Source organism: Corvus kubaryi, unplaced genomic scaffold, assembly GCF_017639235.1.
Source record: "Corvus kubaryi isolate FWS band 111438036 unplaced genomic scaffold, C.kubaryi_AGA036_p1.0 37396, whole genome shotgun sequence".
In the NCBI taxonomy this organism is placed as follows: Eukaryota; Metazoa; Chordata; class Aves; order Passeriformes; family Corvidae; genus Corvus; species Corvus kubaryi.
In genome coordinates this window covers 23,233,516-23,249,568 of record NW_024581135.1, presented here as the reverse complement: position 1 = coordinate 23,249,568, position 16,053 = coordinate 23,233,516, and the positions used below count along the sequence as shown (strand labels likewise).

General features: G+C 36.2%; 1 protein-coding gene across 7 annotated transcripts in view; it reads left to right on the top strand.

Moving 5' to 3' along the window:
• The window catches only part of SESTD1 (SEC14 and spectrin domain containing 1), a 51,653-nt gene that overhangs the window by 11,336 nt on the left and 24,264 nt on the right, over positions 1–16,053 (top strand). For all 7 annotated transcript variants that reach the window (XM_042040751.1, XM_042040745.1, XM_042040749.1 and 4 more), the window contains 4 exons: positions 991–1,070; positions 4,355–4,463; positions 8,066–8,156; positions 10,142–10,255. In XM_042040751.1, the coding sequence (XP_041896685.1) occupies positions 1,016–1,070; positions 4,355–4,463; positions 8,066–8,156; positions 10,142–10,255 (369 nt within the window). In that variant the 5' untranslated portion in view covers positions 991–1,015. The remainder of the gene's footprint in view (positions 1–990; positions 1,071–4,354; positions 4,464–8,065; positions 8,157–10,141; positions 10,256–16,053) is intronic.

Here is a 16,053-nt window from a genome sequence, read left to right as displayed (position 1 = left end):
TGGATTTGTTGGGTTTTTTGGGTTTTTTTTCCTATATCATTTGTAGTTTTTATTCAGTTAACTTCCCCCATGCCAGGAAAAAATGTTCTGTGTACATCCTGAAGTATCCAGAGGGAGAATTCCAGGGTTGCAGTCTGAAGCCCTGGTCCTGGAATGGAAAAAAAAAATTTTTTGGATCTGTTTTTATTTTGACTGGATACTGGCGCATACCTTGAATTGCATGTTTCTGTGCAGAATTAGGTTTTTTAATTATTTGGATTGATTTGTGGAAGTATGACCTCAGAAACTTACAAGCAGATGCCAGTTGCTACTTCATGTAGGCTGGAAGAGGAGGTTGCAGTTCAGGCATCCCGCGGATTTGTCAATGAAGCAAAAAAGCTTCATCACGATGAATTGCGGTTCACAGTGCAATAAAAATTGCATGAGGGTAAGGAGGAGGCAAAAGAAGCAGAAGCATTTCCAGGTATAGGTTATAGTTAGGACATAGTTATTCGGGCTGTTGGATGTTTTTCTTCAATTGAAGCCCTGCTAATGACAGGGTAATGGCAGTGTCCTGACATAAATGTAGCATAACATATCTAGCTAATTATTATATTCTTGGTAATATGAGATAAACTGTGCAAAAGTGCAATCTTATTTGCATTTATTTTACATCTGAATGAGCAAACAGATGACGTACCTGTAAATGAATTGTAGTTTAATAGGGTTGGGAAATGGGATTTTATATAAATTATCTTGATGTCTTTGGTTGAGATTCTGCTTTGGTTTTTGTGGTTGGACTGTTTCTTAGCCCCCAATGAGGAGAAAGGAATCTTTAATTAAATATTTGTATGGATAAAAGCCTACAAAGATGTTTATCTTAAGTTTTTACAGTATCTTGGATTTTGGTTAAAGTGTTCCATGCTTCCTTCAGAAGAATTCAGAAGTGTAACACTGGAAACACTGCAATTGATTTCCCATGCTTGACAACTTCAACTTCTTGTGTTTCAGAGCTGCAAAAATTATCTGAAGTAGAATGGAAGCGTCAGTAATATTACCCATTCTGAAGAAAAAATTGGCTTTTCTTTCAGGTACGCTTTCGGTTTTACTCAACTGGTTCCTCCCTGCATAATTTGGATGGGATATTTAAGTTTCTTATTTGTGTTTGCTGGATGTTTAACAGAAATACATTGTTGATTAGTGCTTTGTCATATTCCAAAAGAATCTCTTGAACTTTTTATCTAGTAGCCAAGCTGTTGGTGTTCAGGATTTGGTTTTGCTGTAGCCTGTAGCTCAACCCACAAAGTTGTTAGGAAGTTTCAGTCTTTATGTAAGAGAATGATGATTTAGTAGCTATCCAAAAATAATCCTTACTAGTTGGGGTTTTTTTTGTGGTTTTAGAGATACGGAGTGAATGTTTTCAGGATTTTCCATTGAAAAATTTTCCTTCCTTTTCACCTGTTTTTTCTCCAGCATAAAAACATGTGGAAGCAGAATTAGCCATGCATTGCAATGGTTTGATTATTGCCAGGTAGTTATTTCAGGGAAGGCTGTAATTATTATTGTATTTATTAAAACTTCTTGAATCTTATGTTGGAGGTAACTTTTTCTCTTCCCTATCCCAGAAAAAAAAAAAAAAGAGGAGAGGGAATACTTCAAATGGTGAATGACATTCTCCTGCTGGTTTCACTGCTGTCATAGATAGCTGTGTTAGTTCTTGGTGTTCGATTGTCTGATCTAGTGTAGGTAGGTAACTTATAGAACACTTGCCAACTTCAAAAACTGACAAGTGTTGCCATAAATATTCTTCTCATTTAGTTTATTTTAGTGTGTTTTTTTAGCTAGTCTAGTTTAGCCTGCTCCAGTCACCTGAGAAGGGAAACCTGTTTTTTTTGTTAATAGCATTTATTTTGCTTTGAATTTGCCCACCGTCTCCAGCAATTGCAAATCTAGCAATTCCTGTTTAAAAACAATCAATTCCCTAAGACTCAACTCACATTAAAGCCTGGGACAGTTCTTTCATAGTAACAGCAGATCTGTAGTAAGTTGTTGTTCAGCATTATATTGTAAGGGGATATTCTCATTAACTAGAGTGCATTTTCAAATTGCTATTAAAGCTGCCTGATCCATTTCGAAATACAGACATTCTTAGTGGAAGGTAATTTACTGAATGGCATTTTGAATGCTAGGAACCCTTTTGGACCTATGTAGTTCTAAGTAGGTTTGATCTTTTTGGAATTGTTTAGTATTAATGGGTGCTTTAATTTAATGAATGACGAAGCTTGATGCAACAGGGTTTTTTAGTGTTCTTCAGTGTGAGTAAAGGAACTTGACAGACACAAAATGGTTCATCATGTATCTTTAAATCAATTTTACTCCATATGATTTCACAAATTAAAATATATTACTGATTAAAAACATATACTTGGAAAAATAATATTTTAGGAAAGTGTTCTGCAGTGTTTAAGTGCTGAAGTCTCTCGTCATTTTTGAGTTAAATTGGTACAAATACTGTTGATCCTGCCTTTTTCTGGAAGCCAAACAGTGGTTTCTAATTGAAATCCATGGCTGTGTGGCTTTCATGTTGATAGGTCATTACACATAGCACAGAAGAAAAGGCAAGCTCCTAAGTCAACCAAAAGCCTTGAACAACCACTTTGGTGCAAAATGAACTAAAAACTTCCTTTTTTTTTTTTTTTCTTTTGTGATGCTCTCAGTTGCTTTCCTAAGCAGTGTTTACAAGCTGGGGGAAAAACCTGTTAGTTGTTACACAAGATGACTTGTCGTGAAATAATAATTTAGATAATTATTGTAGTCTTTTTGTGAAATGTCAGGAGATTATATTTCTGGGATTTGGGTTGTGTTTTGTTTAGTCAGTTCAGCAAATGCTGTTTAAATCCAAGTATTTTTCTTTTTTCTCTGCTTCCTCACTCCAGTTTTCAGGCTTTCTGCCATTCAGAAACAGAAGGGTGGACAGTCTGTAAATAACTGTTGCTTTAGATTGTTTCTGCAAGAAGCATCTGTGCATTTGTCCTTTCTCATACAACACCACTCTTCAATTCTTCCGCTTAGAATTACAGTTACTAAAAAGTGTGTTGCTGTTTTCCAGCAGCAATTCTCTCCCAGAAAGGAGGAAGGGAGGGAACACAACTACTGCAGTGGACCACTGAAAGCAGTAGGTCCTTTATGAAAATGTGGAAAATACCTGTGTCAGGGGATCTTTAAAACTCCAAATTTAGAGAGTTTGCACAGCTTTGGAAACAAGGATAAAAAGCCTGTTGCAATTAAGATTCCAACATATATTGTGTAAACAGTGTTTGTCATTATCTTGCCTGCACCTCATGGATGGGGAGAATTCTTATCAAATTATGTCAACATGTGTGTATGAGTCTGCAAGCATGACTGTGCTTGTGCGCTTATTTCTGCACGGCTGTTACTATTCTGTAAAAAGTTGTTCTTACTGATTAGATAGAACTTCAGTTCTGTTGAAGAACTTTGTGAACCAAAAGCATAATTAAATTGCTTTAGCCATGTGAATAACACAGTTTGAGAACAAAGATGTTCTTTCTCAGGTTACGGAAATTTACTTTGCTTCATTTTCACCCAAATAAACCTGTGATTATAGCTCTCTTTGTATAGTTTTTTCTAAAATATGGAGAAGATTGTTTAGTAATTGACTCCTACATGTGCTTAAGTGTGTTGTGGTTTTGTTTTTTCCCTTAATAAAGTAGATAATATATTAAAATTTACTGTTTCTATTATTGTTCATATAACTTTTACCAGAAAGGTTTGAAAATACATATGAAGATTAAGGCAAGTGGTCGGAAGTATTTGTCTTAATAATGAGGTGACTGTTAGCTGTTTGTAAGTAGGTCTAGAAATTGTTCTGTGTTTGAATGAACTGCCAGTTTAGAGTATGTGCCATGGGCAGTCTGTGTGGTACAAGATCCCCCTTTAGTAGTCAGTTGGACTAGAAAAGTCTTCCTTTTCTAGGAGCTCCAGTTGGTACATGCTCATCTTAGGAGCTGACTAGGTTTCTGATAGGCTGGTAGTGTAGAAGGTCTAGGAGATGCTTGTTAATAATGTAATCTAGAAATGCAAAAATAATGCTTCTGGAACACTTGTATTGTTTGTCTTGAAAGTATTATATGAAAAATTGTGACAGCTGTGGATGTGGGCTATGCTCTGATGATGTTTTAAATATCCACGTGGTGCATGAGTCTTCACAGCTGAGAGGTGAAATGTCAGCTGAGGTTTCCACAGCAGTTTAAAGATTGCTTTTATCATGAGGTTTGAGACCACTTAACTGCAAAGTATTTCTTCTGCTTAAACGTCATCACATTAACTTTGTAATTACTTTTTCTTTCTGAAACAGGAGGGAAGGACAGGAGAAGTGGCCTCATTCTGACAATTCCATTATGCCTTGAACAGACGAGTATGGATGAGCTGAGTGTCACACTAGACTACCTTCTAAGTATACCAAGGTGATTTGGAAGGCATTCTGTTCAGAGCTGGGTTGGTTTCTTTTGCAGTTGTAGAAGGCATCTTTCTATTGTTTTTAATTTTATTTACTCTTCTATACCAAATTAATTTTACATAAATGTTTGTGTAGAATGTGATACTGTCTGACTGAGTTAGGAACACACATCCCAATAAGCTAAGGGATATATACTAAGGCTTGTCTATGTCCTTTTATGTCCTTATGTTCTCCTTTCTTGGGATAGCTTTTTTCATAATTTCTTTTTAATGAACATGCACTTAAATTGCTAAGTAAATTAATGAGCCATTCCAATCAAACTCCTAAGCTTGCAAAGGCAGCATTGCTTATTGCCCTTTCTGTGCTTTGTGCCTAAGCTTTGTAGCTTGTACAGCTTCAGTGTGCACTGAGTTTAAAAATACACAGTCTTACTGAAGTTAGCAAGCAACTCATGTTTAAAGTTAAGGTACTGTTTAAATGTGCTGAATGACAGCTTGAGTATCCTGTCATCCATAGCTTGCTGTAAAATCATTGTTGAAGTTCAGTGCATTTGCCACTGCAAGCTTACAGTGACAGTTTTTGGTCCTGGTGTAGATACCTGCATTTCTATCTTCTTAAGATCCAGGGATTGTTCTTTATCATAATTCTTTTTTTCCTCTTGTGCCTCTGCTTTATAAAGAAATGAAGCCTCTCAGATAAATGCTTGCTTTTGTATCTTTTCAAATTTCTCTTCTGGAAGCTGGACAACAATGGCATAACTAAAGACATCCAGTGTACTTTGCATGTTGTGATCTATAAATGTTTATAAAATACAGTTAAAGGATCCAGTGTTGGGGTTGTTTTTGTAGATAAGACTTTAAAAAATTCTGATTGGTGAGAGAGCAGTAAAGAATAATTTCAAATTAATTAAAAGTACAACATCAGTAGGTATATGAGTATACTGCACAACGTTTTAGTTGTGTAAGTTTCAGGGTTTTTCAAACAGCTTGTTGTCTTTTGTAAAGTGATGAAATACCAAATGGTCATCCACACAAGTCCTATCATTGACTTAAGGATTTGGCCGTATTTACGGAACAGATGCAGGCATTCTTGTTCTAGTAAGCATTAATTATTCCACAGTCTCATCCTGATGTATGTCTTTACATATATCAGTGTAATAATAACTGTCTAAATGCTGAACCAAAGCGCTCTTTGTACTCAGTAGAAACTGGGAAATCTGTTTGAAAGTGAAGTCAGTGTTCCCACATTTAATGTTCTGTTTGTCAGTTGTGGAAAAAATGACCTCTCTTCTCTGGTGGCAGTATGGAAAAATCATTGTCATTTTGGTTTGCATGTTGTTTTTCAGTGGGAAATACAAACTTTTTGGCCTAAGTGCTTCTCATTTTTGTTCTGGAAAACCTGCTGAACAATGTTTGGGAAAAAGAGGGCTGAGGGGAGGGATATTGTCCCAAACCCAGATAGCTGTCCAAGCAACATTAATACTACTTTTTTCCCCAGTTCTTTGTGTAAGGTAACCTAATATGTTTAACTTTTAATTCAGTTGTGCATGATATAGGACGTAACTACAACTGGTTTGGGATCGTCAGTCTACTGTGGATGGCTGGCTGTGTCCAAGATTTGAGGGGCGTAACTGCTTAAAGTGTCTTGGGTAGAATTTCTTTGGAGTATATGTGTGAAGCCATCCTAAAACTTAAGACAACTTATTCCTAGTGTTTAAGTCTACTGTTATGCCCTTCTTTGATGGAATTTAAAATTCTCAGATTCTGGAGAGGTCTGTTCAGAACTGAAGAAGAATAATAGTGGCAATGTTATGCTGTTGTCTGTTCGTACTAAAGTTTGCTTCCTTTGTTGTATTCTCTCTATTGTGGCTCAAATCACCAAGCTTTTTATTTTTTATTTTAACTTGCATACAAACATTTGCATTGGCTGAACTTTCTAGAAGTGGTAGGTCACTTCTGAATTTGATTGGTTGTGTGTTTTGTTGGGTTTCAGGGTTTTTAATAGGTTTAATAGTAGAGGAGCAGATGCTGATACTGCTAGATTCCAGTAAGTCTAAGGAAGTAATGTCTCAAGATGCTGTAGTAACACTCTTCACCTTATTCTTAAAAGCTAGATTCCAGTAAGTCTAAGGAAGTAATGTCTCAAGATGCTGTAGTAACACTCTTCACCTTATTCTTAAAAGCAGTAGTAGTGTGCCTTTTGAGTTGATTTTGATTAAACATTGCACTCATGAAGCCTAAATGTTCGGACTGCTTCCAGAAAAATCATGTGTGTAATCTTAGAGGTTCCTTAAAACCAAAAGCATTCATGGACTGGCAGCCAACTTTGTAATTATTTTTTCCTTAACAGAATAGTAACCTCCCCCCACCTCCCCCTTTTTTTTTTTAAACTCCAAGATGAATTTGTCTTCCACCCATACTTGATGAAGCTCAGCTTAAACATGAAATAAATAACAGTTAATTTCTTCTTGTGAAACATAATGCTTATTGTTACATGCTTTGTTTTTTTGTAAGCTAAGGAGATTACAGAAGTAGCTTTGTTTTGTAATTGCAGATTTGGGAAAGATTACGTAATACTTTCCTACCTAATGTAAATGTCATGGATTTTATTTACTTATAACTTTGCCAACACAAGAATTTCAACCTGGGACATGATATCTAGTGTGCTAACTAATGTTGAAACATGGGCTCACTTTAAAGTCCTCTTCTGGATGGTCCTGTGCTGGTTGTGGGAAGGTAATACTTCCCAGCTGTTGGTGATATCCAGAGGTTGCTGCCACCACTGAACATTATCCAGCCATTGTTGTGAGCACCTTGATGCCAGCTTCAGTTTGAAATGAGCTGGAGAGGTCTGTGGAAATGCACAGAGAATGAGGAAAGTTTTCGCTATTTTCTACCATTTTTTATTTGAGCAGCACCACCTTTGAACTTTTGGCTTTGCAGCTGTTTTCAGCAGGTTGGGGGGGGGGGGGGTGTTGGGTTTAGTGCTTTTTTTGAGGGGGGTTGTTTTTTTTTTTCTGTAGTATACACAGACTCAAACCTTCTTAGAACAAAAAGAGGTGATAGCAGTCTAAAATAGTCTTGTCTTGTAGATCTGTAGACAAAGCTTGTGTCCTGTAGAGGCTTTTTTTCACTGCAGTTCCTAGCTTACTTGTTCAGGATAGAATTTAAGCATGCTTAGATGGTTTCCTATTAGGACATGCACAAGGCGATATGTATCCTCAAATCTTTGCCAATTCAGAAGTAACCTTGTGAAAACTGACATCCCTTTGTCTTCCTTATGACACTGTAAATTGATCTCTTTTCTGAGGATTTTGTGAGCTTAACAGTTATGAGACCTTTTCAGGGTTGCTACAGTTTAAATAAATACTTGTATTGTGAGATACACTTCAGTGCTACTTAAAAATTTAATTTGGAATATCTAATAATATGCTGGAGCATTAAAATTGGAAGTTATTTGTAAGTAAGTAAACTTAAGGTTTGTAAGACAGTGTTTCTATGAGGAAAAAAGCTATGTAGTTGCATTTTACAGGAGGCTTGAAATCCAAAGTCGTGGTATGACACTTGTTAGAGTGAATTTTATGGTTTTTAAGTGTTTTTCTTCTTCTAGTGAGAAGTGTAAAGCCCGAGGATTCACTGTGATAGTGGATGGCAGAAAATCTCAGTGGAACGTGGTAAAGACGGTTGTATTAATGCTGCAGGTAAATAAATATTCATACAATCATAGTTGACTGATCAGTTTTATGGATGTGAACCAAATGGCTGTGTTACTGTAGAGGCAGTAATTTCCTTAAAATACGGTTCTGTGATGAGTTCTGTGCAGGAAGAAATTCTGAAAAGCAGATGCTACAGCTCACTCAAGTGAGAGACAAATTCTTAATATGATGAGAACACACAGCTGTAGACCTTTTTCGAAAACAGAGTTTTAGTTAAAAAAATACAGAAATATACTCCTGGCATTACCAACTATGAGCAGTAGGAATGTGTGCAGGGCTGCAGGTGACACAGATACTGCAGCTGAACCGGTTTTGATGTGTATATATATATATATATATGCTGTACTACAAGGTTTGCTTTGCAGTAGGATATAGTTGACTTTGTTGTGGATCATAATTCCAATCACTAATTATGTTCTGAATACTATAAAAAGTAGGAGAAGAAGAAAAGTGACAATTTCCAATAAAAAAGAATTCTAAAAAAATATTTTAACTCTTCAGAACTGTGTGCTTACAATAGAGTCCTATTTCTGCTGTATGGATTATTTTCTGATCTCAGTGGTCAAAGGAAATGTGAGATATGGCATTTCTAACACATTAGAACACTTGGACTACTGCCTTTCTTACTGCACAGATGATTTCTCTTTATCAGAGCAGTTTTCCTCTCAGACTTAAGTGAAGCATCAGAAAGTATGTCAAATACCAGTTGTTTTTTTTTTTAATCCTGCTGGGTCATTGTTGTTTCTGGATTTTGAAGTCTGTGTCAAGGTGTCTTTCACCTATTCTTGACTAGGACGGTTTTCCTATTAATAGAGTTACAGTATTTGAATCCTTTGTGTTCATATTATGATCTTGACTGGGTTTTGCTTCAGCCACGGTGTGATTGTGAGGTTCAGTGGGAACTGCAGCTAGTGGGGAAGGTCAGCTCTTTGCCCATGCTCTTATTTGCCTGGCTTCCTGGCAGCACTTGTCCTGCTTGTGCAAAGCTTGCAGAAACATGACTTGCACGTTTGTATCTTGAGTTTGAGAAGGAAGCAATAAAGATTTTCCTGTGTGAATTGATCACTTGTGCAGATCACATGAGATTTGTCTGCTTCATTGTATGTAGTTCTCAAAAACATTTCTGTGTTCAAAACATTGTCTACTTCGAAATCGTTTTTGCATATTCATTAAAATGGTGCAAGAATGAATTGGAGTTTTTTGTTGCTGATTTCTTTAACTTCTTTTGAATTAAGTTTTTATAAATAAAATTAGGTATTTAAAGAGAAATCCCATGGATTGTGCCACCTTTATATCACTACTCTGATTATTTAATTTTTACTGCTATAGCTGTTAAGTTTAGAGTAATCAGGAGTCTTTGTTCCTTGATCTGCAGTCAGTGTGACAACATAAAATCAACTTGGTAGATTTAGGTTGAGAAATGTTTTTCTGGTAGTATTTTAATGAATTAATGTGTTGAAATGTCAATATTCAGCCTTTTCATTCTAGCCTAAGCAGTATGTACTAATGAAGTAATAGGATATAATCTTGGCATGTGATCTGATAACACATGTACAACTTTTTCCTAACTTTATGATTACGATTGCCTTCTGTGTAGAAGCTAATATTGGTGGAAGGCTTTGTTTTTAAAATTTCTTCTTCTTTTTAATGAAATACCATAAATTAAATTAAATCTAGCCAATAATTCATTTTTCTGTATTAACACAGCATAGACTAATGGTTTGTCCTTAGGACTGGGAGTAAAGAGGTTATATTTTCTTTTCAGTTGTGACCTAGCTTTGCTATGAGTCTAGCGCAATCTGTTACAATGCAGGATGGAGCAAGTACGTGATATAGATGAAGTATACTTCAATTTCTGTCTGCAGTTTTTAAGTTCTTGTATAGATGATGAAATCTAAGTGGAATTCACTTCTGTGGTAAATGAAGGTTTAATCTTGAATGTTTTACTTATTTTTTCATTTGTTTTACAGAATGTTGTTCCAGCTGAGGTGTCACTTGTTTGTGTAGTAAAGCCAGATGAGTTCTGGGATAAGAAGGTTACACATTTCTGCTTTTGGAAAGAGAAAGATAGACTTGGCTTTGAGGTATGTTGAGCTTTTGTCTACTTCAGTCAAAAACACTGTTTCTGAAATTCTGGTACAATTGGATGGCAACTAAAGTGTCTTTAAAATAGTTATGTTCCAGATGCTTTGTGGGTAACCTTAACAAACCACTGTGGCTTTTTAACTTTTTCCATTTTTAATGAGACTTTCTTCATTTAATATTCTTAACTTCGAAATGTATGGCATTTAGTTCTTTGCTTAGCAAGAAAAGAAAGCTATTTGATACATATTGTGGGTGTTTTGAGTAAGAAACTGTTGTGCAAGGTTTAGTGTGAAATTTTTCATGACTTCTCTAATAGACTGTAGAGATACATGGTGTATGGTGTCACTATCAGCTGTAACCATTCTGAAAAACATCTTGTTGCTGTTGCATGCATCTTCTCTGATTTTGTGAGTTCTTTGACATCAGTTACAGATTACAGATCCTTTGCCAAATACAAGCTGACACTGTTCTGAGTTGTGAGGCAGAGTGTATGTAAGAGACTACACATTAATGTTAGCAGTTCCATTGTTCTATCTGTCTGGGACGTTAATGGAAACCTCAGTTTTCCCTGTTTTTTTAGAAAATATCTGTTTCATCAAACTTTCCACTCATTTTTTAAGCTAATCTTGTTTGAACTACAACAGGCATGTAGCATGCAGCCCACGGTGTCTTTAATCAAAAACATGAGTGTGGTGGTGCCCACTTGTATAAACTAGCCTATTGTTTGGAGCCACATGCAAGAGAATTTGAAAAGCCTCTGAACTAACCATCTGTACTCAAAAATATGATTTAAGAGCTGCTGGTTAGACAGTGGCTTAAGTTTGCAATGTTCAGTTTCACACGGATCTTTCACAACGTAAGGTAAATGTCAAGAGTCCAGAGAGCAGCAGTAATAAAGGTAAAGCCCCTCTTTAGAAGTCCTACTGTGTGATTTAGGCTCTCTCTTCCCATCTACACATCTGTAAATAAAACGCTTGGGTAAGTTCAGGCAGTCTTTCAAGTTGCAGTATAAAAGTATGTTATATAGAAGTTGTTAGTGTATATATGATGGTGCTGCTAGTTTGGAAGTTAGTCCTCTAGAAGATTTTTCTTGTGTTTTTCTTTAACATGATTCAGAATGTATTTTTAGACAAATAAGCAGAAAACCTATAGAAAATATATCAACAAAGCAGGGATAATTTTACATGACTGTGATAATAAAAGGATTATTTATTTCACTTTAAGGTTTGGCTAACTGTCATTAAATGATAATCCTTTAATTTAGTAATTTTATGAAGTATGTTCTGTGCCAGTAATCATGTTGGCATTTTTGGCATAGACCACGGGAATTATGTAACTAAACCTTTTGGTTTCTGTTACTTGGTTGCAGTCAGGAAAACTGTTTCAGTAAAAATGACCCACCTTCTCTGCCCTGCAAATAATATTTGTGTCAGAGACAGTAGTGTGTCTTTCCTCTGTTCCAAATACGAGTGCAGACCACTGATAAGGCTGTGGAAGGCTCCAACTCATGCACAAATCTACAGCTGCATAGTTTTGCATTACTGGCACTAAAAACAAGCAACACCCAAATAATGTTTTGGATCACAGGTTAGATTTCTGTAACTATTAGCAAAATTCAGGATTGGTTTTGCACCAGTGAAATAATTATGAACTAAGAACTTTAATGAAAATATGAAATCTTTTTAATCACTTGGGTGTAATCTCATTTTATTTGAAGTAAATGCTGTGTAACTGTGATTTCTAATGGGGCATCGAATATACCTCCTATTTCCTGCTACCTGATCTGTTCTTAGTACCTTGCTTAATATTACCATATGAAGCCATTAATCACAGTGTCTTCCTTTCTGTTCAAAGGCAGAGATCCTCTGCTTCAGAGTATGATGTGGTGATGATGAGTTGCAAAGCATTGAAAGTAAATGTGGGCACTGAGATCAAACAGTACTGGGTGGATAAGTACAAAGAGGTGGGCTGATTCAGCTGAGTAAAAGTTCATGTGTTTATTTCTGGTTAGTGTTGGTTTTGGACCTGCCTCAGGACAACTCCCATTTGTCCTCCAGCAGAACTTTCTTCTGTAACTTTATTCCTCCCTTATTAGCAACCAGTTCATGTGTTAATTGAAGCAGTTTTATCTGGTCCTGTGCAATGCTTCATAAGAGGAGAGTTGTCTTAATTGTTACAAAGCTGTCTTTCAGCTGGTTGCATATATGACACCGTAATACTTAATATTGTTAATGTTTTAAAAGATTGAAGGGCAGGATTTGAGTATAAAAAGTTCTGTGTTTTAGAGAGTTGAGAGGTGTTGCTTTTTGCTTTTTATTAATATACTCTACATAGTGTTGTGAAACTGATCACTCTTTTAGTAGATGTGTGTTGTATTTGAGCATGAGCTTTTCATATGAGGACAATGAGCATAACTGGAAGAAAAAAATACCATAAAAATAGAAGAAATGTACAAATTTGTACACAATGCAAAATTGCCTATAGGTTAGTGGGGTTATTTCATACATGCCATTCATTTAAGGAGCTTAGAGGAAAAATAATCTCTGAGCCTGATTTAGGTATTAGATTAGTACTTTGAAAATCAGTTTGTCAGGAGCAGGAAAGAAGAGGATGTGCTTGCTGTTCTTATCCTTGCAGAAATCAGGGAGCAAAATTTTAGAAAGTTCACTTATGATTTGGCGATAAGAAATCAAGTGCATTTATAAAATAAAAATAAGGCAAGAGAGAAAGGAAAAACCAGGCTTTAAACTACTAGGAATTAGTTGAAAAAATTGGAGTGTATAGCAGAAGGATCTTTGTAATCCTGAAGTCCAAAGTCTGAGTAGTTCTAAATGCTTCACACTTCTGTAGCAGCTGACAGCTCTAACTCTAGTAACAGTGTCAGAAATTTCTTATGATCATTCATCTGCAGCATCTGCTCTGGAAAATTTCAAGTCTCTAATTTACCTTTTAAGAATGATGCTAATAAGCAGAGTATTGCTCCAGAGAATAAAGAATGACTAACACTTTGTAGGAAGCACCTAATTTTTGTCCATTTTCAGTTCAGTGTTTTAAGACTGAGGCACCAGAATTTGCAGCTTTCATGGACTTTCCTAAAAAGGCATATAGGAGTTCCAGCTAAAATTGTTTATTTAACTGTTTTGGGGTTTGATGCTGGCTAATGGCCAGGCACCCATGAAAAACTATTCACTCATTTTCCTTGCTACAGCTAAGCAGAGGAGGGGAAATTGATACTTCATTTTCATGAGTTGAGATAAGGATTATTGAAAAAAAAAAACCACTTGAAGGCAAAACAGGTTCAAAACTTCGACAGTATAAAGAAGATTTATTATTAAAAGTAAAAAGGGTAATGAGAACCAAAGTGAACTTTCTGAACACCTTTCTTTCCCAGTCCCTCCCTCTTTCCAATGACCGTGCAAGGAAACAAAACATGGGGTTTTGGTCAGTATTTCACTTCTTAAAAATCTTTCTTCAGTATGCTTAAGGAAAAGAGTTTCTTATGCTGTGCCATGGCATCCTTCCCATGGAAGATAGTTCTCTGTGAACATTTCTAGTGTGGTTTTAACCTCCACAAGCAGCAGTCCCGCCCGAACTTGCTATAGTGTGAGTCCCTCCCACGGGTCAAGCAGTTTTCCCACAACTGCCCAGCGTCATTTTACTTCATGGGGTTTAGTCTTTTAAGGATGAGCTGTTCTAGTTTGGAAGTGAAGGCTCTCTTCCTCTAAAGGCAAGGGTCATCTCTCTCTGACAGACATAGAAGTTTTGAGCCGTTTATCTCCTGCCCCCACTAAAAACCAGGCTGTGTTAAACCAACACAAACTGCATCTCTCTTTTCATCTGCATGCATCTCTTGCTATTTTACCATGGAAGGCAATAGGTTCTTGGACAAATCAGGGAACCATCTTTGTGGAGCTGGAGCATGTAAGCTTGCGTTTATGTCACATCCTGAATTCTGTCCAAAAAAAGAGTGTGTTGAAAAATACCAGAATCTTTGCCTATTTTCTTTTCTCTGGGATGTAAAAATGAGAGTGCGCTAATTACTGTGTGCCCTGGAGGGTGAGGGTAAGGTGAGCGAGTGGGTAAAACCACAAGTGAAGGAGGCCGTTCCTGGCAGTGGAGCCAACAGTTCATTTTGTGTTTATCTGGGTTCTGCCAGCTGCTCTTGGGTTTCTAGTATGACAGATTTCTATGGCACTGGCCAGATAAATATTTAACTTGTGTTTCTTGGTGTAATGTTAAAGAAAAGGATTTTTGTTTAGATTAGTGTTCCATATTAAACAAATAACATCCTATGCTACTCAGTGTTTAATCAAATAGTGTTTCAAAAAAGGGATTGAAATAGTATTTAGCATCAAAAAGTAGGATTATTCTCCTCAGGAAGAGGTAGCCTTTGCTTTACAGTTCTGTGGCAATGAAGATCATATTTAGATTACACTTGTTTAAATTATGTATTCTCAAGAGACAAGTATATTGTTCTCTTTTGGAAAGTAACTACTCCTTCTCAGATTTAGTAGTGTGGCTGCTCTGATATTACACACTTCAGAAAAAACCTCTTTGTTACTGAAATTTTACACCATCCAATTTTCAAGTAGCTCCTGGGTTTGACTCTGTGACATTTGTATTAAAGAACTTTTTCATTTCTTCCCTCAAGAAAGAAGAAAAGTTCAGATGGATATATTTAGCATTTTGGGGGCACTTTTACATGTCCTGTTGAATATCTAGAATTCCTCTCTCATCTTGACATCTGCCTTTATCTCCTCATAGATGATCAAGGAAAATTGCAGAAAACAGCAAATGACATAGAGAGGTCAGCTTACTGCAAACAGTATTTAAAGCTTTTTTATTACAAAAGATACATGTTGCATGGGTCAAAATCATGTATTTTTGCTCCTGAGAAACAGAATGTTGCACTTAAGGCACAAGACCTTGCAGTCCATGTTTTTGGCTTTGTCTTTCTTCTTTTGCTCGACAGTTCTTACAAAGGTTTTTTTGAATTTAGTATAAAATACAGCACTTCTGCTTTTCCCAAAGCACTGTTTTGAGTTATTTCTTTAAAGGCTTTCACAATGTTTTAGCAGACCAGTATTGTACAGAGCAAGTTTACTGACTAGAGTAGAGCAAGGATGAGAGCTGCTACCACTCTTCCAGGTTTTAAAAAGAACTGAGTTCAGATGATAAGTCCATGACTCTGGTCAGTAGCAAATAGGACATCTTTGAAACCTACTACCACTGTCAGCTTATTAGCTGTCCCTCTTGTCAGGAGTGGGTGGATCAAGTAAGAAGGGAAGCAAAGATTAAATGATTCAATAATTTATGCTTTTTTTTTTGTTTGTTTGTTTGTTTTACCATCTGGCCAGATCTATTTGTTTCTCCCTTGGGAAATTTAAGCTGTTCATTTTAACATCCAGCTATAATCTGCTGTTTTACTTTGGATTAAGAAATCTGGGGTTTTTTTCCCTTTTTCTGGAATCAACATAGTTCGACTTGGAAAAAGAAGAAAAGCAAAAAATCATTTCAGTCACAAGCAAATGGGGTTCTTTCTATATTTACAGCTGTAAATTATCTTTGCCTGTGGTAATAAATTGAAGGATGAAATTCAAAGGCAAAGGTGAAATGCTGATTCATAAGGGACAACTTTTTTTAGGATCTGGTAGTTTGACATTTATTTTTACAGGACGTCAAAGACAATTACTGCGATTGGATTTTGAAACATTTTGGGAATCTTGACAGCAGAAGTTTGCTGAGCTTGAAGTAGAATTAATATCTTTAAAAGAGAAGTGTTTTTTCGCTGTGCACA